General features: G+C 41.0%; 1 protein-coding gene across 1 annotated transcript; it reads right to left on the bottom strand.

The window, feature by feature from the left end:
- Positions 1-1,769: 1,769 nt before the first annotated feature.
- LOC123519622 (dynein axonemal intermediate chain 7 homolog) lies at positions 1,770-26,050 on the bottom strand. The gene is made up of 19 exons (XM_045281064.1): positions 25,877-26,050; positions 22,642-22,736; positions 21,529-21,715; positions 21,225-21,286; positions 20,508-20,586; positions 20,107-20,181; positions 16,270-16,368; positions 14,269-14,355; positions 13,540-13,693; positions 12,683-12,741; positions 11,130-11,163; positions 10,563-10,730; positions 9,194-9,356; positions 8,836-8,959; positions 6,626-6,775; positions 6,120-6,215; positions 4,835-5,059; positions 3,194-3,295; positions 1,770-2,451 (listed from the first exon to the last, which is right to left on the bottom strand). Exons 1-19 carry the CDS (start codon positions 25,886-25,888, stop codon positions 2,314-2,316), a joined length of 2,109 nt encoding a protein of 702 aa, XP_045136999.1. The 5' UTR covers positions 25,889-26,050; the 3' UTR covers positions 1,770-2,313.
- Between the last annotated feature and the right edge of the window lie 243 nt (positions 26,051-26,293).

Below are 26,293 nucleotides of genomic sequence, written 5' to 3'. Positions count from 1 at the left end.
CCTTCAGAATGCATTATAACTAGCCATACATAGATATCAGCCCCATGTCCTTCCCTATCCAAATCCCCATTCATGTTCGAATAACAGTAGCGAATATTTTTTTTTTTTTTTTATCAAATGAAGTTAAAATAGAAATGTTATTCATAAAATAATTCCACAACTGAATGTTTTCTGTCAGCTTGGCATAATTCAGAAAGAGAATGTTACAGGGAACACTAAACTAATACCTCGATATGCACACTACTTCAAAACAAGTTGCTCTTTCTCAGAGCATGGAACTTTCAACACTTCATGCAAACAACAACTACAGTTCCTCAACAACCACTTTCCTATTTTGCAAACGTGATGTTCAAGCAAAACGTAAAAAACGGAGGAAAATCTGAAAAATTGTTCCGTTTCTCTCTCTCTCTCTTTACGAAGAAAAAATGGCTCAGTTGTCAGGCTTACCTTTCTCACTTTCTTCGTTCAGTGAAGGATTTCCTTCACAGATTTTGTTATAGCATCACCCAAGAAGGGAAAACATAAATGGCTTTTGTATTTTTTTTTCTATTTTTTGTTCTATCTAAAAACAAATCATGCGAATATTATTTAATGGAGATTGGTTATGAAACTTGGTCAGATTGTAAAAAACTCACGAGAAATACTATGGGAATAAAATCTCCACCCTAAACACTGAAGGAAACAAAAGGCATTTGAAGAAAATACGATCCCCTTTTGTAATGATATCAAGATTACATATACACTAAGTACTAGCTACAGGTGTACAGCATGATGTATGTAAGGTGCTCCAGACCTGCAACACTTCCCAAGCCCATTGCAGGAACACTGGATACGCAGAGCCAAGCTGTGGCAGCACAGTCAATTCTATTGTTTCGAAGCACACTGCTGGTTTAGCATGAACGTTGATATATTGTTCTTTACCAACGAACGGGCCTTCCCCATACAAACCCGTTGTATCCGTTCGTTTATTGGTGTTAACAATTGCACAGCAACGGTTTGCAAATGACTCATGCATTTGTATCCTCCATCAGGTCGAGATTTTTTTTTTATGAACTTTATCTGAAGACGGGAGTCCAGAGTACCTCCCGCAACGTTACCAAAAAGAAAATGAAGAGCCTGCCTGGTACGGTGCCGCTACAGCAGGGTTTTTCTTGAGTTGAGAGAGCCATGAAAGTCAAATATTTTTAAACGTATTTCCATGAGAACCACATAATATTTGTTAACACTGAATACAATTAAATGCGTCCATCTTATTTAAGTAAGACCAAAAACTTTAAATAAATAGTTATCTGAATTTATTCTTAATTACGTTATACTGAAGCTAACCCATAATAAATTAAATACCCGTCACCAAGATGACTCATTTGATCGACTACCACTGTTCTGCGCAGTCTCGCTAGAATCTATATAGCGAAGCCACGCAGAACGGTAGGGGACGCGCCAACTAGTTTTTCAGGAGTAACCATCTCATGTTTACCTAGCTTAATCTTTGGAGCAAAACAGGCCGGGAGAGAGCTGTTTTTACCAGTCTGCTCAACCACGTGTTCCGCTCCCACCAACGGCACACACTTTAAAATGACAGAGGAATTATTCATTATTTGTCGTGTTAAGAAATGTCAGCTATATCTGCGAGCCGTATGCAATAATCAAGAGAGCCATATCTGGCTCGCGAGCCATAGGATGCCAACCCCTGCTCTACAGTTTCCTACTCAACATGAGGTTTTATACTGAAGGAAAGGAGACAAGAAAAGGCTGATTTGCATTCCCGGTTTAAGTTACTAATCAGTTTATTAGTGAAGATTTATTACATGCAGAGCTGTATATATAACGTTGTCGCTACTGATTACAAGACCAAATGCTGTACACATTGCCAGTAAGATCAAGAACAGATAAGGGTGATGTAGCAAAGATGAAATCCATAACATGACAGACTTCTCCCTCATCACAGGGTTACTAACTAGCCTGGTCGGCTGAGTGTGTGGACACTCGCCTAGCACTATTCGTAATACTCTCGACACTGCTACCCTGTGTTCCCTCCAGCAATTCTCACTCGCCCCCTACATCATGAATGATAGACGCTTTCGAGTATCGCCTTTGTTCATGTTACATCTGGCACAGCAACCTTAGGCGCTCTGCATCCTGAAGTGGCCAAGATTGCTGCTCTTGGCTTTATAACCCAGCTGTTATCCGTCACTTCCTGTCAGGTTCGAGCACTGTATACTGCCTCTAACCGTCTGTGAGGACAACTACAGCTCGGCACACATACGTACCAGACAATGGTGCACAATATGGACGCACGTAGCACCGTCCAGCTCAGCAATATGATATCACCGAGGCAGACTTGAGCACGTGGTGGATGGTGTAGATAAAGACTGGGGAGGCATCCTGCACCGTCTGCCGCACCGACTCTCCCATCTCACCCAACACCAGCTGGTACAGGTCCGCGTAGTACTGTAACACAGACGTTTGTGTGGGTGGGAGCACGGCCATGTATCCCGCTGGTGTCTTCATGCAGGTAGGCCGCGGTTGGGGTGGGGAGGGGGAGGCGGCATGCAGTGCAAAAAACAAAAAAACAAAAAATCTAGGTGCGAGACGGCTGCGGGCTCGACTTCGAAAAAAACGTGCAGAGCATTTGTATTGTAAGTGCAAGGCGGGAAGGTGTCAACCCGACAGAAGCAGATAGTAGATCACTGGTGGTGTGGTCCGGGAAGTGTTGCAGGCAGGACATTGAGAAATAATACCTGGTACCAATATGTGCAGCGGACATACACTGGATACACGTACGGAAATTATACATACATATATATATTAGCGGTGAATGGACTATAAATTGCGCTGCGAATACGAAACCTGCGTATTGTGTAAAAGCGAACAAAAAACTTATAGGTGGGCGGGTGTGCGTGGGCTGAGTGCTACTGGTGCTTGGTGGGTAGTGATAAAGCTAAGAATCCGCACAAACCTATTACACAACACCCACCTGAAGGAAGTGAAGCAACAAACAGAGATGAAGAGCGAGACAGGTAGGAACAAAGGAAAGGTCACAAAGAATACAACGAGAGTGACTAACGAGCATGAGGAAGGTCACCACATTGACAGCATTACCTACAGCTCAGTGCTCAACAGAGACAGTGACTAAAAAACTGCGTTGCCTTTACCTGGCCAGTATAGAATCCTCGGTCCCAGTATTTCTCACCTTAGACTCGTCCTCGTCCGCGGTGGAGAAGGCCTGCGAGATCTCCGTGCACTCCAGGATGGAAGTCTTCTGCGGCGTCACCAGCACCAGCGGCTGCCCCACCTGAAGACCAGCGACAGTCACATTTGGTAAGGACAACTGCATGATACTTTGTTTTACCTACTTGCTATTTGTTGTCATTATTTGTTCTTTTTTTAAACACTGAAGAGAGAGAGAGAGAGAGAGAGAGAGAGAAACACACACACACACACCTGTGGAGAGCAGTTATGGGCATCCATGTGCACAAAGTATATAGCTGGTGTCCGTGGCCACGCTGATGCGCCACCACAAGTACCTTCCATCAGGCAGTCTCATTCTGGACTTCATTCTGTAGTGCAGTTCTTGAGAAGCTTCACTAGGAACTGATCCGGACCAGCTGCTGCGTTAGTTGAGATCCCTTTTATTGCTTCCACTATATCAGATGTTGTGAAGTTAATATCGCTTCTGCTACTAATGGCTGTATGATCAGATATTAAACAAGTCTACTGGTGAGATGATTGTTCTATCTTCTCGGGGGTTACTGAACACTCCCTCCCTTGATTTTCCCTCTGAATTTATATGTTGAGAGGCGGCAATGTCAAGTGAAATTATCTTGTGGGTTGTGTTAGTGGAGGTACCAGCTGTTGTTGGGACCAATGTTATATACGGGCGGTTGCTCCATGCACTTCCACGGTGTTATTCACATCTGCAGTATGTTGTTGCACTTGTTGCATGTGCTGCTTTTGTTTTGCTTAAAAATCAACCGTTGTATGTATATGTATGCTTATTCTCGGCCAGGGTGGTTCAACTTTGTGGTTGAGGGTTCAAAACACTTGTGTCTGAACGAGCAGTTAGCCGATGTTCAGTGGTTTCTTGGTATCTTCGTTTGCAGGATAGCGGCGAGTACCCTTCAGATGTAATCTTTTGCAATGTAAATTTAGACACCCTCGTCTCTCTCAGAACCGGAATATAGAGGTGGGTGTAGGTGGCGGCACTTTTCTCCTCTTTGCGTCCCCTGACATGATCTCAGCCATGTGTTTTGTACTTGTTACACAAATTTGGGTGTGCATAAGGGCAGTCACAACCCTTTCGGCCAAACCTACATCGGTTATGCTTATAGCAATAACATTTCTTTTAATTTTCGTCACTCTTATTGGTTTTCTTGCCTTGCATAGTAGGTGTGCCACTTTGGTCCTTAGATCCGTGCTCCGAATCAAGTTCCAAACCGTTGTTTGATCATCCTCATTTCCGTCACAATTCCCACCTTCCTTATATTTCAGTTTTGATTTATCTTCATTTTCTTCTCATGTAACGCGTACACCAAAGCCAAGTGTCAGTTACCCTGTTCGGCGAGGTCGCAGTCATTACAAGTGTACTAACTTGTACACAGGGCGACAGGTACAGTCCATGTAAATGTATTTCATACACTTCTGGCACTCTAGCCTGCATTTGGTCTTGCACACTGGACATCAGGGCTCCAGTGCAGGTAGATTAATTTCTGATCCCATTCTGTACTGGAGAGGCCTATAAGATTGTCTTAAATTTCAGTTCCACGGAGCACTTAGAAACACGTCCGATAACCGTGGCGCCGCAACACACACACACACACACACACACACACACCTGCGTATCGTCCGCTGACAGTTTCTTGGTCTTCATCTGGAACACGAGCTTGGTGTCCCCAGCTAGGAGGTTCCAGCGGCTCCAGGCGAAATGCAGGGCTGGGGCGACGAGGGCTAGGCAGCGGTACAGGTGCTGCTCCGTGGGGCGATGCTTGGCCGGAAGCCCGTCAATGTAGCAGTAGGAGTCCCGGTCTGGGAAGAGGTTGATGCCGTAGAACTGAAGGGTCTGGTGGAGAGAGAATTTTAACAATTTTGAGTTATTAGCGCACGCGCGCACGCACACATTACAAACCAAACATCAACTTAACCTAACCTAATTTTAACCTATAAACAATATGTAGCGAAGCATTGGCAGCGCTGTTCACCAATAACAGCAACACTCACCAAAGCCGTTCCCTCCTAACAGGATGCTGCCGCCATGGTGAATGCAGCTTAGCAAATGGTAGGAACTGACGTGCTTCATCTTCTCTCAAGAGAAACAAATGCAATACTATAAGTAACATCCAACAAGGCGGGCTCCCATTGGCTGTCCTATAATCGAACGTCCATGACTGATTTTGCGGCGTTACGTCATATAAGCAACTACCGGCATGGCGGGCTCTCATTGGACGCCTGTGACACGTGATTTATAGACACAATATACATAGGACCCACAACCCCCTGCTAAGGTAAATAGCCACAAGAAAGGAAGAAAGACTAAGGAAAATTGTTCGTAGGACTTGTTTCTAACTCAGTGTTGATTTTTCAACACTGAGTTTCACTATTAGCTCATAAAAGTCTTCCGCGTGAAAAAAAAAAACTTCAAACTTTGCTTAAGTAAAGTGATGATATTACCATAACGTAGTCTGTAGTCGTGTCGTGTGCTACACAAAGGAATAATAGTAAATATTAACCGAAGAAAAATCAAACGTGCAGTTAGTAATTACATTACCACATGTATTTGTGTTGTATGTTAGTGACAAGCAGCAATAGTAAACATTAACATTGTAAGATGCAATATCAAATATTGATATCTTTCAAAATATTGATGCACGTAACTAAGAAAGGCGAGTGCTCACAAATATGTGTCTTTATACCACTTATCTTCAAGAAGTTCTACACAAGTTGCATTACTAAAGACAGAACTGACTACAGTATAAGAAAATAAATTATGAAATCTATAACTACTTGTGGCTTCGAACGAGGGAAAGGAAGACGTTTCTGACGACACACTTAACGTAGAAAACCAACGTACCATTAAGTAATCTTACACTAATACAATACTGATTGTTCGCGGCGAGACCCACCTTGATGAGTGTGTTGGGCTTCATGGGCTTGCCGTACAGGTGTGAGAGAGCGGTGCGGGCGCCGTCCTGCAGGTTGGCGAGGCACACCTGTCCCTCCTGCGTGTACGTGAACCAGACTTACTCAACTTACATAAAAGTAAAAAGATATTCAAACCTCAATTGACTATTCTAGTGTTTCCTCGCTTAGCGGCTCTACACAAGCTATCTACAAAGGACACCATTTAACATTTATTTACTTAAATGCATCTTAAATCTCCTACTACACGAATGACTGGGTTTCACACAGTGCTGAAATTAAAGCTAAATACAATGTTTGATAAGTCCTGGTATTTCTACCACACCTTCATCTATCATATTAATCGTAGAACACTTATCAGCGTTGGTTCTTATATCGAAGCTTGTGAGATACATGTTATGCCTAAACACAATAAACACACACCCAAAATAAAAAGCAAGATAGCAAAGCAAGCAGCACAGCGCACAACGGAAGGATCGACAAAGGTTACCGTGATGGTGAAGTCCGCCACCACAACCGCAGCGATCAGCGTGAGGGAGACGGCGCCGGGACCTTGAGGCTTCAGCTCCCAACTCTGGAAGGGCAGGTTGGCGAAGCGGTTCATGGCCAGTCCCATCACGCCCAGCCTAGTTGTGCGCACCTGTGGAAGGAGGAGTCACTCTTCCGTCTTTTCACAAATACACAGGCAGCACACCACACGAACACACACACACACACACACACACACACACACACACACACACACACACAGCCACCCACCCCAACACCCTCGGGCCGGGAACTGGGTTGGGGTGTTGGTCTAGCTGTGGGAGGGGGTGGGGGCTGCCCCATTGTTGACGTCACATATACGTTAAGTAAATCATTTTGAAAATGAGAACTACCAAAAAAGCAGCTGGGTACGAATGCTATAAAATATCTGACTTGTTATCAGTCGAAACTAATTCCTAAAATATGAAATTATTGCCAGGATAAAGGAATGAGGAGAATATTTAAAAAAACATATTAAATAAAGTGTTAGAACTTCGACTTACTTAAAAACCATTCTAAGGATCATCGATTTAATTGAATAGAATTGATAACGTCTTTTAAAAATTATGACTATAATTTCAATATATCAAAACCAGGCAACAAACCGAATTAGAAAAATAAATATATTACAATTGACGTGTTTTACAATATCAACTGGGTTACAAATAATTCTGAAGGTCCACATATCTAACTTATCAGGAATTCTTCACACTTTTTCCATCATGAACTCCTCTTCGAAAACACAAACACTTCGCTACTACCTCAAATAAAAAATCGCTGATAGCGGGGATGAAAATTTTAACGTATTTAGGCCTCTCTAAATCACCGTACTTCACTAAATTTATGCATGGAAGACACGTAAAACATAACGAATTATCATTAGGAACCCATAAAAGGCACTTATGGCTCAAAATAAATTAACCGAGACAAACATGAATAATAATAGAAGTCGATGATCTTTGACCAGCAGAGCATTTGCGCAGGACGCGTTGATGACGTCACAGCATAGCGTCTCGGCTCACTTTTCCTCACTGGGCCTCCATAACACACAATTCAGGGAATTGCGGATGTATTAAAAAAACGGATATGAAAGAGCAGGCCTATGGCTCCACTTTGTGACAAGTCTGTCCTGTAATGAGTTAGATGAGACAGGTAATGGCTGAGAGAGGCAGCGGATCGTTTTTTTTTTTTTAAGTATCTGCAGGTGTTAGTTCATTGATATATTATCCTGGAGGTTACCAACGCTAGGTTATGACATAGCAGCACTGTGAAAGGATGAGTTACACCAATACAATACTTACGTTAGCCACAGACTGATTCGCTGTGGCCATCCGTGTCACCAGCAAGCACCCACACACCGCTGTCTACTTTGTCCTCAGCGGTGTATAAATAGTTACCCTCTGATTACTGAGAAGCTACACAAACGATTTTCTTTATCATTACTATTATCACTATCTTCGTTTTCACTTCTCTCACCGCCAGGCTGCTGGCACAGCGTAACCATTACAAAAACAAGCGGCGGCTCACGGTAAACTAAAGGCCCACCGAGGCGCCGACCACTGCGCAGACTTTGCACGGGACGCGTTTGGCAACAATATTAAGATTAATTTCTCAGAATTAACAAGATATACAATAATGCCTTTACATAATTATATATGTGATACACCAATAAACAGGTAAATTTACATATGTATGTATGTATGTCGGTTCTCTATTCAATGAAGCAGTTCTCTATATCTATATTTCAAACAAAATTGACATCTGTCATCCTTCTTTCATGGAAGTTGCCATTGGCTACCGCTGCCTCTGACGTAGCCCGGCTGGCATCCCTGCCTGCCTCTCTCCCCATCTGTGACTACCAGGTGTTGCTACTGAAAAATTAGATGGCCAGAATTTGCAAGAGTCAAATGCTGGCGTGTGTACATACAACAATACCTTCAGAGGTTCAGATTATTGATACTGCTTCCATCACTTACCGCTAACACGAATCACGGCCCTCAAACTAAAGCACAACCAGAACACACTTAGCACACTGAAATACTGAGCTGCAGATCTAGAGGTTCAGTACATCTCAAAAAGATGAACACATGCCAAACCAGTAACCGAACCTATAGGGTCATTAACAGGAAGTACCATTCTCTCTCTCTCTCTCTCTCTCTCTCTCTCTCTCACCTGCATGACACATTGGTCTTCATTGTACTTGACGTCATGGAAGTACTCGTTGGACCAGCATCGCTTCGCCTCGTCCCACAACACCATCTGCGGCGGCTCGAACCAGAAAGCAGAGTCTGGCAGCCTGAAAAGTGTTGCCGTGTTAAGAGAGAGAGTGTGTGTGTGTGTGTGTTTCAGTCCATATGTCTCGCTTCAGTAACAACACCCCACATGCTACAGCAATTCAACATTTCTTGTTACCTTTCTCAAACGAGCCACTAACTACCTTGTGCCTGTTTTGACCACTGCCTGGTTTGTTTGATGTTTATGCACGGGTATTCTTCCCAGGGGCGTCTATCCCATGCTCAAGGCCACTCACTTGATGGTTATGAGTAATAGTTTCTGCAGTTCCCGCTCCAGCTGCCTCATCTCCTGCTCCACCGCCTCAGGATCGCGGCGCCGCTGTCCTGCCGCCTCAGGAGCAGCTGGCGGGTTGTACTGCGCCACCCAGTGCACGCGTGACACCGTGCACACCTCCTCCACTGGCGCACAGAGAAGAAGGAGCTGATTAAGCATGCGTACTCAAGCACTATCATCCTCCTCCTCCGCCGCCTCACACACACACACACACACACACACACACACAGAATGAAAATAGATGCTATGTAAGTTTGGTGACCATGCAACTGACTTTGGTCTCAATTGGTTTGGGGACCATCTAACTTGGGTCTCAACTGACTTGATGATCAACTGTGTATAGTCTCAATTGACTTGTGGACTATAGATAACCTGAGTACCAATCGCTTACCTTAGGAACCAACTGACCTGCACCCTGCATCTAAGAACAGAATGATCCGGACTAACCTTTACAGGTGGAAAGTTTGATGTGTGGAGGAATTGGATGCAAGATGGTATGCAGAAATGGCGCTAAAAAATTACTATAAAAAAATTTATTAAAAGGGTTTATACGATATGACACGTGATATTTCTTTGCATCCCTTCCTTCCCTCCACGCTCTCCTGTTCCCCATTTTCTTTCACTAATGACGTCACCCCACAAACCCAGGCTGAAACTGACACACTAAGGCAGTGGTTCTTAACCTGTGGTACCTGTACCCTCAAGGGGTACGAAACCTTAAATTTAGGGGTATGAGACATGGTAACCAGTGCAATGGTATCGTATATTTACCATGAGAAAGCAAAACATAATATACTTTCCTAATTTTTCTTACTATAACTCTCTCATTTTCTTAAGTTAGTGCTGTAAACACTATCACTAATCCTTTTCATATGTTTGTATAGTATTTATGTTGGAGGGGGTACGAGAAATTTTTCTGAGGTACGGGCACTGAAAAAGGTTAGGAACCACTGCATTAAGGGAAATAACTGGAATGACCTGTACCTCTTGGCTTCCGTAGGTACAGAACGTCTACGGAGGAAGTCAGACGAAAAATAACACGAGATTGAAGGGCTCTAGAGAAATGACATTACACGGGGTTGGAGGAGGCACAAGAGCTGCCACATGTATTATTTACCAGTTATTTAATTTACTTAAGATATTTTTGCTAAATGCATAGATATTTACTGCTCCGTGCGCCAGTGTGATGGCAGCGTGGTGGTGATGAATCAGTAACATATGAAGTGAGAAGCACGTACTTAGTATAAAAAAAGAAAGTACATTACATACCACACGCAGTTGTCTCGTTTACACACACACACACACACACACACACACACACACACACACACCTTGAGTTATGGTACAGTCGGTGAGCACGCGTGGCTGTGGCGGTACTTCCAGGAGGTCGATGGTGTACACGCCGCCTTGGATACGATACCGACGCAGGTTCAACTCGGCGTAGGCAGTGTCCGTGAAGTGAGGCTGCTTGTTCTTCTTGGAGGACGTGGGAGGAGCGCCTGCGAAGGAGACACGGTAGACAGGTAGATGAAATGGTGATGCAAGGTGATGGGACTCCGAACTTAATGCATGGCAGGATGAGAAAGTAAGTGAGTGGGTAAGACAGGGTGATGGGAGGATGAGGGACAGTGACGAAAGGCAGCGGAATGATGGAAGGCTGAAGGAAGGTGGTGGTTTGATGAAGATGTATGTACATTTTGTTTTGTCCTTTTATGAATTAATTTACCGTATGTTTAGTAGTTGTGGTAAAAGTAGTAGTAGTAGTAGTAGTAGTAGTAGTAGTAGTAGTAGTAGTAGTAGTAGTAGTAATAATAATAGTATTGGTAATAGTGGTAGCAGTAAAAGTTGTTGTTGTTGTTGTTGTTGTTGTTGTTGTTGTTATTGTAATAGGAACTCACCCATTTTATCACCTTCTTCCTTTCCTTCACTCTTCTGCAAACAAAAAAATGGAAATTATACGATAGTAACGAGAAAAATACTATCACAACAACAACAACAACTACTACTACTACTATTACTACTACTATTACTACTTACTATTACTAATACTAATACTGCTATTACTACTACTACTATTACTACTACTACAACTGCTACTACTACTACTAATACTAATACTACTATTACTACTACTACTACTACTATTACTACTACTACTACTATTACTACTATTACAACTGCTACTACTACTACTACTACTATTACAACTGCTACTACTACTACTACTACTACTACTACTACTACTAATAATAATAATAATAATAATAATAATAATAATAATAATAATATGGTACTAATACTACTACTACTACAACTGCTACTGCTACTACTACTACTACTACTACTACTACTACTACTACTACTACTACTACTACTACTATTTGCAATTATGATAATGATAATAGTAATGATGGTAATAGTAATAATGATAATAATAATAATAATAATAATAATAATAATAATAATAATAATAATAATAATAATAATAATAATAATGATGATAATAATGGAAAGTTTGTAGCATATACACATATCTTTTTCGCAAATGACACAAAATAATGAAAAATAAACGCCAAATAACGAGAGTGAGTAACATGAAAGAAAATAAAAAATAATAATAATATCACTGTTTGTGGAAAAAATACCTTAGTTATCATGGATGGAAGACGAACAAGAACAAAAAGAACAAGAAGAAGAAAACAAGAATAAGCAGAAAAGGACACTGAAAAAAAAAAAGAAGAAAAAGGAGAAGACAGTGAAAAAGAAGAAAAGAAGAAGTAGAAGAAGAAGAGGATAAAAATTAAAATGATGAAAGAAAGAAACGAAAAAAGACAAAAATGAGCAAAAAAAAAGGAAGAAAAGAAAGGATATCTGGAAGAAAAGAAGAAAAATAAGAAAAAAGAAGAAGAGGGGAGGCAAAACAAGAAAGGAGAGAGGTAGAACAAATCAGACGAAGAAGAGAAAGATGAAGGAAGCAGCAGGAGTAGAAGCAGAAGGACAACGATGACGATGATAACAGCTACTACAACAACAACAACGATGAACACACTTTAAAACGCCTGTACTATTCAGAAGCGCCTTGGTCTCACCACAACAATTTTCCAAGGCCACACAGACGAGTAACCGGGTTTTCAAGACAGGTGTTCCTTATGATAAACTAGAAATCTTGCCAATCCATCACCAGGAACCAGAAAAAATATCCCTGAAAACACGAGTATCTTCAACTAGAGCCTTAGCAGAGCGTTTCAGAATCCAACGCTTTGCTGTCTCACCACGACTATTTTCCAAGACCGTTTTTCAAGAATGTTTCTCCAGTTAATAATGTAGAAATTTTGTTAATCTGCCTCTAGAACCGTAAAAACACCCTACAAGACTCGTGTAAATTTAGATAAACCCTTTCGAAATAGTGAACGTGAAGTGCAGAAGTGTTTGAGAATACGAGCCAACACACCTGGTCGCCCTGCGGTGATTGGTCGTCGCCAGCTGCTGCATCGGCGGGATCCTCCACATCTGATGGAGACACGAACACAGTCACACTTCTGCCAATATTCTAAAACGCACTGCTCTCTCACCACGACTATCTTCAAAGGTTACAGAGATGCTTAGTCGGTTTCTGAACACTTTTTCCTTATAATAATGTAGAGATTTTGTTAATCTATCACTAGAAGCATAAAAACGCCCTCAAATAACTAACTTTAATTGTATATATCCTTTTGAATGTAGTGGAGGCGGAGCGCTCAAGTGTTTTAGAATACGATTGTTAAACAAATGTGGTCATAAACATTAGAAACAAAAGAGTACCATTGTGAATAAGTTTGCAAATGTTCTTCTCCTTCCTTTTTACTCATACATACGGTACAACTAAAAGGAGATTACGACTACTGAAAAATGTTATCTAAAAAGAAAAATATATAAACAAAAATGCATCCTTCTAAATAGTCTGTAAATGTCCTTGCTTTCCTTTTCACAAACAGACGCTTCAAACCAAGGGAGAAAAATGGCTACTGAAAAGGAAAGGAGATAATGACTATGGAAAAAAGGATATAAGGAAAAAACAATAAGGATATAGACAAAACAAGCACCATTGCAAATACTATTACTATTCTCCTTTCCTTTCTTTTAACACACACACGCTACAAACAAAAGAAAAAAATTGGCTACTGAAAAGGAAAGAAGATAATGTCTATTGAAAAAAAGATATTGATAAAAAAATCACTTTGTAAATGCCCTTTCCTTCCTACAAAAGCTACAAACAAGAAAAAAATGGTTAATGATGATAATACGAGCATCATAGCAAAAAGTACTCGCCGAGGAGGGTGATGTCAGGCTCCGGCACATCAGGACTGTTGAAGGTGCGGGCAAACTTCGAGTAATGGTCGTACTCTGTTCTCATGACCCGCACCACGCACTCCGCCTCGGCCAGGTCCTCCGGCAGCGTGAAGGTAAACCCGAGCTCCTTCACCTGCGTCACACAGACCAAGGTGAAGTGTTGATGTCTTAAGGGTTGTATTCACTAGTTTCATTCATTATTTCCCATGAGTGGTGGTTTGAGACCTAAATGCAAGCTACAAGAAGAGAACATAATACGGTTTTTATATTCTTAAGTGATTTGTTTTTCTTATTGCCTATGTTCTCGTTCCTCGTCTCGTCTCGTCTCTCTCTCTCTCTCTCTCTCTCTCTCTCTCTCTCTCTCTCTCTCTCTCTCTCTCTCACCCATTCAGGGGTGTATATACGTACATGTAACACGCACACACACACACACACACACACACAGAGAGAGAGAGAGAGAGAGAGAGAGAGAGAGAGAGAGAGAGAGAGAGAGAGAGAGAGAGAGAGAGAGAGAGAGAGAGAGAGAGAAGAGGCATGGTTTCTCAAAATAATGTGGAAATCCTAACCTGTTTCTAGAACCATGAAAAACAGCCTTAGACACCTGCGAAACGTCAACTAGAGCCTTCTGAAAGCAGTGGATTTATGGCGCTAAAGTGTTTCAGAATATGGTCCAAAGTGTCTGCATGTTTTCTTTCCTGATATTCTTACCTCGTGGGAATTGTTCTTGGGTGACCTGGTAGTGTTGCTCCAGAGGGCGAGGGACACCAATGGGGAAGAGGTGAAGAAGGCGTACACCTGAGGAAGGATGAATGTTACACAGGCTAACTATACAGCAATTGATCTTTTGTCTGCCTGCGGCCTGCGAAGGAGAGGAAAAGGGTGGAGGAGTGACGGTAGGGAAAGCGGCGCTACTTTGGTATGGTGTCTACGTGTCATAAAGCTTTGCGATCTACTCTTTTATATAACAGGAAAATACACTTTTTTCCTTTTGTTTTCAAGAAATATGGAAAATACTTGTCCTGGTTTTGAAAGAATGTTTGGTTAGAGTCTCAAGTATGAGTGGAATGTGTAGTGGAGTCTCGGGTCCTGATTCAATACGCTACATGTAGCAATAACACACTTCATCCCGGCATAAATATCATGTCTTGATAGGCCACCTGCTCGCGTTGTTATCGTGGAATCGCATCGTTAGTTTCGTCACACGCGTCGTAATCATCGTTATTCGTTTAGTTTTTCATCTACTTATCATAAAATTCAGTTCTGTTATTTCGGTTAACATAGTACGTACATAATTCATATGATAAACCAACAGTACAAATCCTTCTATGATAAAAAGTCCAGCAAGGTTCTAACACATATCGTATAATTTCGGGACGTGAAGTAGCTACATACTTTTCCATACCAATTTCATTTCCATACCAATGTGAAATAGTGTTACAATGTCTTGAATTTTCATAATCCATTTGAAAGACGCACTGAGAGCCTTTTCATTGTTGCTATAATGTAATTGTAATGATTCTCGTGATAACTACCGATGCGTTTGTGATTATTCTTTTATAGATATGTGTATGTGTAGCATGTTTCATTGAACCCATAATAAACTAATGAAACAGGTAGATCGCATACCATAGCAGAATTTGACCCTTGTAGAGCATGTTGGTGTATGCGTAGATCGCACACCTAAGTAGCACCTATCATTTAGATATTCGCAGAAAGAGACAGTTTACGTTGTACCTACCTGTTATTTTACACACACACACACACACACACACACACACACACACACACACACTAATTTAATAGTGAATCAGTTTTCCCCATGCAAATAGTCATAAAATAAAGCAGCATATCAAAGCACATCTGTAGAAAAAAACAACACCTTACTGTTATTCTTTCTACCCTTCTCACTTATCAAGACGTTCATTACACTATCAACTCAGAACACGAACGATTATAACATGAAGGTGGTGGAGGTTAGAAAAGGTATAAGGAGGATGACTGAAGCATGAGATTCAAACATAAAGAAGAAGATATGAAAGTGCAGGAAAGGGAGAAGACACAAAAGGAGGCAGATGGATTGCACAAAGGGAAGCTCGAGAGGAAGGCAACAATCACAGGTATTCAGAAACGCTTTGCTCTCTCACCACGACTATTTTACAGGGCCACAGAGATGATTAGCGAGGTTTTCTAGAGTGTTTCTCCTGTTAATAATGTATAAATCTTGTCACTCTGTCTCTTGAACGGTAAACACATCATAAAAAGATCGTGTAAATTCAAATAAAGTCTTCTGAAATAGTGGAGGTGAAGCAAAAAGTGTTTGAGAATAGGAGCCACAGAAAGATGCGAAGTACTAGTGTGTATTTACTGCTGAGCTGCCTGGACGGGTGCTTGGAAAGAAAGTATCAAGGAAGAAAGCTAACAGAAAAAAAGTATCATGAAAAAAGTAACAGTAATAATTTTGTTTAAGGAAAAAAAGTAATTGGTTAGGTTAGGTTAAGTTAGGTCCTAAAGAGAAACAAAAACAGTCAATATTTTGCTACTTTTTTCCCTGTTGCTTTGTTTCTTGGTACTTTTTCCATTACTTTTTTCATGTTACTTTTTCTTAACTGTTACTTTCTGTCCTACAATGGCCTGAAGGAGAGCCGTCATGAACACCAAGCAGCATGAAGTGACCTGACAACACGTGGAAGAGTCAGTCAGTCAGCTCACCATTGTCTCCAGGTCCAGGTGGGGGCGCAGGTCCAGGAGTTGGTTGTATGTGGCTTCGTCCAGTTTCGCCTTCTGTGCCTCCTGCAGCTCCAGCCAGATCTAGTGTATGTAGTAAGGGCTGCGTTACCGTTACATGCTTAGGACACACTCACCTATACCTGCTTCTTCTGTATGTCTATCTTTCTATTGTTCACGCACACAGACACCTACAAACACACACATACAGTAATTACACACTGATTTCCATTCTTCCATCAACAAGTAAAGTTTTTAATAAAGCAATTACTTACAGGCTTAATAATTACCTTGAATGTAATAAGTTATTATCTCACAGTCAATATGGTTTTATGAAAAATGGTCAACTCAATCTGCTCTTACATTTTGTCTCTACTGTGTATACTGAATTAGATAAGAAATCATATGTTGCAAGTGTCTTTTTAGATATATCCAAAGCCTTGTACTCGTTAGATCACAGCATCTTGTTTGATAAACTTAACAATATAGGGATAAGGGGACCAGCTAATGACGCGTTAATAATGACGTCTATTCCGATTAGAATCCTATCAAACAGGGTGTTCCACAAGGATCAATTTTAGGCCCTGTATTATTCTTAATATATGTAAATGACATTATTCAATGCGGCTTTCATCCAATTCGCCGATGACACAACTTTTTCTGTCACGGACAATAATCTTGCAACCCATTCATGTAAATAACTGGATAAAAGCTAACAAGCTTAAACTAAATATTGATAAAACCCACATTATGCTATTTCAGAACAGATCATTAACACACAACACCCTGTAATTATAGATGATAGAATTGCAAATCGTGTCCAGTCAACTAAATTCTTAGGGTTGGAAATTGATGAGTATCTAAATTGGAAGAATCACATCTCACTAGTTACTATCAATCTATCTAAGACATGTGGTATTTTGTACAGAATTCGTCATAAACTTAATACTGAAGCAATGTTAACTCTGTATTACACATTATGCTACTAAAAAATCATGTATTGTATATCTGTTTGGGGTTCAACTTGGCCATCATTTTTGGATAGCATCTTTAAATCTCAAAAAGATATTCTAAGATATATATATATATATATATATATATATATATATATATATATATATATATATATATATATATATATATATATATATATATATATATATATATATATATATATATATATATATATATATATATATATATATATATATATATATATATATATATATATATATTTCAAGAAAAATATGATTCAACTAAATATTTATTTTCATCTCTAGGAATATTACAAGTTCCATATTAGTACTTTATTTTGATTACTATATTCAGTTGTATACAAAATAATGATTATAATTTTACAGTACAAGATCATGTTTATAACACCAGAAGGAACCAAGTAAACCTAATATGCCCACCATTTAGAACAACTTTGTTTCGCAATTCTACTGTGTTTTGGCCCGGACGTCTGGAACTCGATACCCAATGAAATAAGACATAACCTAAACGGAAGTACTCTGAGTAGCTTTAACTATGAAATAAATAAAAAAAAGTATTATCTCGCTGAAAAGGCACATGAAATGGAAGTTCAGACTTTATAGTACATTGTATTATGGTGTATGGGTATATATTGTGTGTAAGAATGAGAGCTGGAATTTATATATGTATGTGTTTATATTCGAACGTGTATGTGTGTATGAGTGTGTATGTATATGTATGTAGATATCTATTTGAATATATATGGATTTAAGTTAGGTATCTATTTGAATATATATGAATTTAAGTTAGCTTTGTGTATAATGTATATAAATATATGCTAAGTTTATAAGTTGGGGAAATATTGTTTTTTTTTTTCATTAAATTCCGCATGGATGAAGTAGATTGTTTTACCTTGTTTAGTCAATAGGTCTGCTGAAGAATTCTCTCTGCAGACCTTACCACAGGATATGTAACAATGTATGTACAGACATTGGGAGTTGTTCATGGCAATAAACTATTTGAACCTGAACTTGAACACACACACACACACACACACACACACACACACACACACACACACACACACACACACACACACAAAGTAATTTAATAGTGAATTAATTTTCCTCAAATTTTAAGAGTAAGGTTACAAGACATTTATCCCATTCTTTTGGCTAACTCTCTCAGACCTGCTCGGGAACTGACATCTAGGTAAGTCATTTTGTTTACTCGTTTTTATTGTCCTGGGCCATATTTTCCCCTCTTACATAAAAAAAAATAAATGATTAGAATAAAGTAAGGTATCTTTCAGTTAAGGAATGCGTCAAATCACTTCGTTGTGTTTCATGCTCAGTAAATGGCGCATAACAGCCGGTCCGAATACCTACCACTCCTCCAAAATAAACATAAAAGCTTGTACTCTATCTCCTTCAGTATCAGGACGCGTTTTTCATATTCATTCTGGTTACTATTTGGCGATTTCATACAGCTTCAAAAAACATATGTTGGGGTTAGAATAGTAAAGACTGGCCAATATTCTTTTGACTTGCATACACCTTCCTAATGCAAGTAAAATCATCTAATCATACCCAAAAATCAAGGTAAAGATGCGTCTCATTATTGAAGGAGTTAAACACTTTCCCTTCTTTAAACCCTAATTTCTTTTTTGGAAGGTTACTAGTTTCTTCTCTTCTCCCAATATTTTCCCTCTATCTCTCTAGTTCCTCTCCACCTTCCTTATCTCCATCCCTTCCCAAATTCTTCCTTTCCTTCCTCCACACAATCCGTCTACTCCAGCCCAGTTTCTACCTTTCTCCACTCCCCTCCAGCCACTCCAGTCATTCCTATCCGTGACGTCTGAGTGAATGAGTGTAATGAACAAACGAGTGAACGAGTGAGCTAGCGTGTGAAGCTGTGAGTTGTCCAAATGGTGTTAAATGTTAAATGTTTCATTCTTTCACTCTTTTCTCAGGTTGGAATATGTGCAGGATGATCGTCTCACTATATTTGTTTACGTGAGTGGGTATAATTACGTGCATGACTGAGAACGAGTAAGGAGAGAATAAAATGATAATGGAAATGACAATAAAGAGCTGAAGAAAAGCGATGCGTGGAGGGAAATATGACGAGGAAAAAATAGAGAGGAAAAAAGAAAGATGAAAGATAAAGATGCAATATAAACATCAAGATAGGATGTATGGAAGTTTATAATCATGAACCTTAGTAAAGAAAACCAAGACGTGTGTTTCCTTAACGACTTTGCTTCTGAATAATATCCTTTCCCCAAATTCCTCCCTTCCCTTCCCTCTTCTCTCCAGCTGTCCATCCCCTTCACCCCGCCCCTTTCCTCCTCTTTACAGCTGCTCCTCTCTTCCCTCAACCTCTTCCCTCTTCTCTCCAGCTGCTTCTGAATACTATCCTCTCCTCAAATTCCTCCTTTCCCTTCCCTCTTCTCTCCAACTGTCCATCCCCTTCACTCCGCCCCTTCCCTCCTCTTTACAGCTGCTCCTCTCTTTCCTCAGCCTCTCTCTCCTCTCTCCAGCTCATCCTCCCCTTCCCTCAGCCTCTCCCCTCTTCTCTCCAGCTGTACCTCTCTTTCCTCTCTCCAGCTCATCCTTCCCTTCCCTCTACCTCTTTCCTCTTCTCTCCAGCTGTTCTCTTTCTCCTAATCCTCCCCTCATCTCTCCAGCTGTTCCTCCTTTTCTCCCAGCTCCTGTTCCTCCTATCTTTTCTTGTTCCTCCTCTTCCCCCAGCTGTTCATTTCCTTTTCCCAGCCTTTCCCTCCTCTCTCCAGTTTTTCCTCCCCTTCCCTCAGCTCTTTCCCTCCCCTCTCCACTCCCTCCTTACCTCCCTCCAGTCCCTCCGCTGTTTAGCTGTGGCGTCGCTGTTCTCCTCCATCACTCCTTCAAGCTCCGAGATCACCTTCAGGAAAATAACAGTAATAATAATAATAATAATAATAATAATAATAATAATAATAATAATAATGATAATAATAATGACTGTCTATACATATTGCATATATTAAATGTAGTAATCTAATATTCATTTATCTGTTTGTTTGTTTGACTGTCTGTATGTGTGTATGTCTGTTTAACTGCTATTTTCTTGTTTGGTGTCTGTCTGGTTATGTTATTTATTTACCTACATGTGTGTGTGTGTGTGTGTGTGTGTGTGTGTGTGTGTGTGTGTGTGTGTGTGTGTGTGCCTGGCAGGTGTGCGGAAGTGTTGATGACAGAGGCACTCACGTGGATGACCTGGTCTGTCTTGGCAAGCGCTCCCTTCAGTGTGCCAGAGTCTGGGTCAGCGCGCCACAGACTCAGGTATCTACGGAACAGGTGAATTAGAAACCACGAAATGAAAACATACGAAACCTTGAAATAAACAAAACCTTACATTGGAAAAAAGAGTTCGGATTTTTTTTTTTTCTCTTTTAATCATTTTGAAGCAATTAATAAAGAGAAATTACTTTAAATTAAATTAATCAAGTAGGATAAACCATATGTAATCCTCAGCCAGTCAGCCTCATTACTGCTGCCATGAGCTTCCCATCCCCTCGTACTATAGTAATAAGGTTGTTTCGGCATGACTGAACAATATATTTCTAACTCTAAATGTTTGGTTTTCTCATGAGGAGTGAGTGTTTTCAATGGCCACATAAATAATTAGTCAAGATCTCTGTAATCTTGTTCATTTGTGTTTAGTCCTTATTACGCTATCACTATCATGAAAATTATGCACTAGGGAATGTTAAAAGTAGGAGAGATTGAGCGTTGAGAAGTTTAAGTACATGGTTCCTAATTACAGATATTGTGTGCGTATGGCAGAGGAGTTACGTACGGGAGTAAGTGAGTAAGAAAAGGAAACAACCCGACAAGAACCAGCAGGAAGATCGAGAGAAGGCATAGGAAAGACCGCAAGGAAAGTGAGATGAATAAGAGAATAGTGCCCGATTTTCCTCTTACCTGTTCATTTCTGGCACGCTGGTGGGATCAGGCAGTCCGTCACACCGCATCATTCGCTCCCACTGAGAATATACAGAAAAAAAAAACATTATTTCATTCTTAGGTAAAATAAAATTTTAAAAAATCAGCCTACAGAATACCTGAATAAGCGAGAAGAATAACACTATCTCCATATCGTCTCTTTTTCCCTCCTTCCCCGCCCATCTTTCTCCGTTCTTTTCTTTTCTTCTTTCCTACTCTTCCTGCCTTTCCTTCTTTATTTCCTCCATGCCCTTCCTCCTTCCCTCATCTTGTCTCTCGGTACCTCCTCCTGCTCCCTGAGACGGCCACGGGTCAGCTCCATAGTGCGGTCCAGCTGCCGCATCACTTCTAGCGTCGCCGTCAGCTGCTTCACTCTCTGTCGCTGCTGCTCCTTCCGCCGCTCCTCTCGTCGCGCCGCCTCTTCCGCCTCCCTCGCCCTCTGCGCCGCCGCCTCCTCCTCTTCTCTTATCCTGCAGAGTTAAGGCATCTAAGTATTGAGGTGTGCGTTTCACTGTTTGATCTGCTGCAGTCTCTGACGAGACAGCCAGACGTTACCCTACGGAACGAGCTCAGAGCTCATTATTTCCGATCTTCGGATAGGCCTGAGACCAGGCACACACCACACACCGGGACAACAAGGTCACATTATTTCCACCCGGCCGGAGAATCGAACCCCGGTCCTCTGGCTTGTGAAGCCAGCGCTCTAACCACTGAGCTACCGGTGTGTGTGTGTGTGTGTGTGTGTGTGTGTGTGTGTGTGTGTGTGTGTGTGTGTTACATCGTCCATTTCCGTTTCATGTGGGTATGCACTACACAAAGTATCGCCCGCTCTCTCAAGCTCCATCTCACATTTCCAGGCTATGCAGTGCCATCCACAGACGGACGTGCTGTCACTGTCCATCCATTCTCAGTTTTGCACCAACATTTCGTGATGTTATCTCTCACACACAGCCATCCATAAAAACTTCAAGTAACACCATCCATGACAATCATGTTTGTATTTTTATAGCAAACCTCTCTCCTACATACATACATACATACATACATACACCCTCACACAAGCAAACATGTGTTTTTTCTGGCAGTTGGCACGTGGAGAGCCGCATAGACAGAGGACAATATAGTCAACCTTTTGTAAGTAGAGCAGATAATGAATTTTAAAAAATCATTCCTCTCCAGTTTAAAGCGATTAGAACATAAGAACATAGAACATGAAGGAAGCTGCAGGAGGCCGCCAGTCCTACACGTGCCGGTCCCTGTATGAACACAGCGGAGATTACATTTTTGACATTTTAACTTTTTCTCATAATCGATTTAGTTTTTCCAAATCCATCCAGCACTCATGTACTGTACTACGCTTTACAATATCACACAAAGTAAATTTTGCGTGGCTTACCTTGCCTCTTCCGCCTCCCTTTGCTTCCTCTCCTGCTCAAGTCGCCGCAGTTTCTCTCTCTCCTCTTTGCTGAGCTTTCTCGTGCCGGCTGGGGGCTGAGCAGGAGAAAATTACACACACACACACACACACACACACACACACACACACACACACACACACACAATGAGCTCTGAGCTCGCTCCGTAATGGGGAAGACTGGCTGGGTGATCAGCAGACGACTGTGGTGAATTACACACACACACACACACACACACACACACACACACACACACACACACACACACACACACACACACACACACACACACACACACACACACACAATGAGCTCTGAGCTCGCTCCGTAATGGGGAAGACTGGCTGGGTGACCAACAGACGACTGTGGTGAATTACACACACACACACACACACACACACACACACACACACACACACACAGTAAATTATTCTTATCACAAAAGAACTATGGTACATCAATATGTACTGAAACTGCTGTTTGTTTCCAGTCTCAGACGTAAAATAAAATCTGAATTAGCCAACTAAACAAATAAACAACCCCCCACAGACCCATTCAGAGTGCCATAACCACCATGGACAGACGATAGCTACCTTCTCTCTCACACCTCCCATCGTCCCTTCGTCAACATTTTCGTCAATTATAGTGTTCCGGCAATTTCAAGGTATTTCAAAGACTTGAAAGCATGGATTGTAGTAGCAGCAGAAGGAGGAAGAAGTGAGGAATGGAGAGGGAGGAAGAAGAAAGGATGAGTGAAGAGGATATGAGTAGTTTGTTGTAGTAGTATAGGAAGAGGAGAAAATGAGGAATGGAAGAATAAAAAGATGAAGGAAGGAGTAATAAGAGGTAAGAAGACTGTGGGAGAGTGGTAGTAACAACAAAAAGGAGGAATAAGGAGTAAAAAACAATAATCATACAGTTTTGTGGCTCGTTTCTGATCGACGGGAAGACAGGAGGCGGCCAAGAACAGATTAAGCTTAGGTATGGCGTGGGTCATAATATTTACTGTCTGTATGTAGCTAGATACACACATATATAAAGGCGGGTTCACACGTGCCGATTTGCGACTGAAGCTGCAAGTCGCTAGAAGTATCGACTGAGCCCTTCTAGTCGGAAAACATGACACATTGCGATTGGAAAGTATCGACAAGTTGGCGCCTTGGCGGTAAGTGAATGTAAACAAACAGCTACCCGCCAAGATGTCTTCCTCCAGTGACGATGCTGAAGCTGTGGTTGCTCTTCTTTTGGCGTGCCGGAAGAGTCAGCAGAAAAGAAAATGCCTGTGGATACGTCCCTGGCTAAGTAGAAGGAAAGAAAGGAGTGTCTACCACACACTAATCTTAATGAAGACAATTGCGATCAAATTAAATCCTGACAAGTCTTCAATCCTCACCTGCAACAACACCTTCCATTGAGGGGAACGGTTCTTGGAGAGCGGCAGCTATTTCGGCGAATGACGATTTGCGCAAACTTTTTTTTTTTTTTTTTTTACTGTATAATTAATTTCTGGGGTCCCATATGTTTTTTTTCCCTCATCAACTCTTAACATCTTCTCTACACCTGGAGACCATCTTTTCAAAGCTTACTCCATGACGTCACAACGTAAATAAAGTCGCAAATCGACTGAACAAGACCAACATATTGCTCTTGTTTTGCGACTGGTTTCTCCAGTCGGAAACTATATTGACTTGCAGTTTTAGTCGCAAATTGGCACGTGTAAACCCGACTTCAAGATAATGAAGTAGGTTTAAAATGGTGTACTATGTAGGGAATTAGTGCCTTTTCTTAACATTTACCGTGAAGATGTAGTGCTACATGGAAAGTGAGCAGAGTACCAATTTCATGCCGGACTTTCGTCCTTTTATTTATTTGTTTTTCAACACATTTCTTACTTATAACGTAAAATAACTGACTTTTTTGTAACTCCCGTTTTTCTTTTTTTTTTTTTTTTCATTTGTGATTCTTCCACTCTTCATATGGAAAAAGATCAACGATATGCTTGTGGTAAAAGTCAGGTAGTTTTGTCTCCAAGGCACAGCGTAAGGAAATGAAATATTTACATGTTACGTTTGTTCATCAGATTATGCATACTTGAATTAGTGTAATTCACCTCGGTTGACTGCTGGTCACCCCAGCCAGTCTTCCCCATTACGGAGCGAGGTCAGAGCTCATAGAGAGGGTAGGACTGAGACCACAACATTCTCCACACACCGTGAAAGTGAGGCCACAACCCCTCGAGTTACATCCCGTACCTATTTACTGCTAGGTGAACAAGGGCCACACATTAAGAGGCTTGCCCATTTGCCTCGCCGCGCCGTGACTCGAACCCGGCCCTATCGTGTGTGTGTGTGTGTGTGTGTGTGTGTGTGTGTGCTCACGCGCGCGCGCTTCCACTTCTTCCTCTTCTTCCTCCTCCTCTACCCACACCATTGTGAATTCTAGTGGTAACTGTTGACATTGAAATTATTTTCTTTTGTTTATAACGTATAAAAAAAGAATATAATTTCAATGTATATAATATTGACTGGTGCAGAGCAGATCTCCTGGACTTAGAAATCTCGCGACTCGTCATACTCTCCTCGAGTGCTGAGCATATTACAGCCACAACACATGCGACTTCCACAATTTCCCTCCGTTAATGGTAAGGTCACTGACCCTTAATTCAACATCACATGTATATATGCATGAGTTTCATGCTTCAATCTAACGCGGATGTGATGGAGGCCCGGAGCTCTATACTCAAATCTTTTTTTTTTTTTTCTGTAATCATAACGTAATGATATAGTAATTTTTTCCCTTGTTAGATCATATCATATGTAACTTCATGAATGAATAACCAATAGAGATACTGAGGGTGTTATTCCTACATCAACAATAGTCTTGTATAGCTACTGCTATTATTTCACTATGCAGTATCACAGAAGAATAATTTTGCGTTAGCCACAGAGTGAAGAGTTCGAAGACATGTCAGAAGTGACCAACGAGGATTAATTACATTGCATCAGAAGTATTTGATATACAGATAGTCTTTGTTAATTTAAAAAAAAAAAAAATTGCGGTTAAAGATACTAGACAACGACCGTCCTTCACATAGAAGCTTTCACATCACCAAGCATAAGAAGAGGTGGAAGACTGACTGAAAAAAAAGAAAAAGGAAAAGGCAATTATAAGCACTGTGTCCATATAGGTAGTTTAAATTAGCTCGAGTTAACTTACCTTAGGCGGCATGACGAACAATGGCACAAATCAACTTGTTTTCACTTCTGCCTTCAGTCCTCTAGCTCAGCGTGTACCCGCCCACTTACATTCGTGTTTGTATGAATGAGCAAAGTGCAATAGTCACCGGACTAGCGGCAAAGTGTTCAGGCCCTGTCTGCGTCCCTGTAGCCATGACAACGAGACTGTCAGCTGCACCAGCTCCAGCACCAGCAGGTGGCAGTAGCAAGGGACAAACGGCAACGCTCGACATGTTCATTGCCAGAGACCAGCTCGACTTACAATATATATCGTCATTTCAACTTTAATTTCAACCAGCAAAGTTATCATATCCATTAATCAAAATATTTGATAAATTGTTATAATTGATTTCATAAATGTATTAATCTATGATATATGTTTCTGAGAATTATTTAT

The sequence above is a fragment of the Portunus trituberculatus genome, chromosome 45, assembly GCF_017591435.1.
Source record: "Portunus trituberculatus isolate SZX2019 chromosome 45, ASM1759143v1, whole genome shotgun sequence".
Lineage (NCBI taxonomy): Eukaryota > Metazoa > Arthropoda > Malacostraca > Decapoda > Portunidae > Portunus > Portunus trituberculatus.
This window is presented reverse-complemented; position numbering and strand designations above follow the sequence as displayed.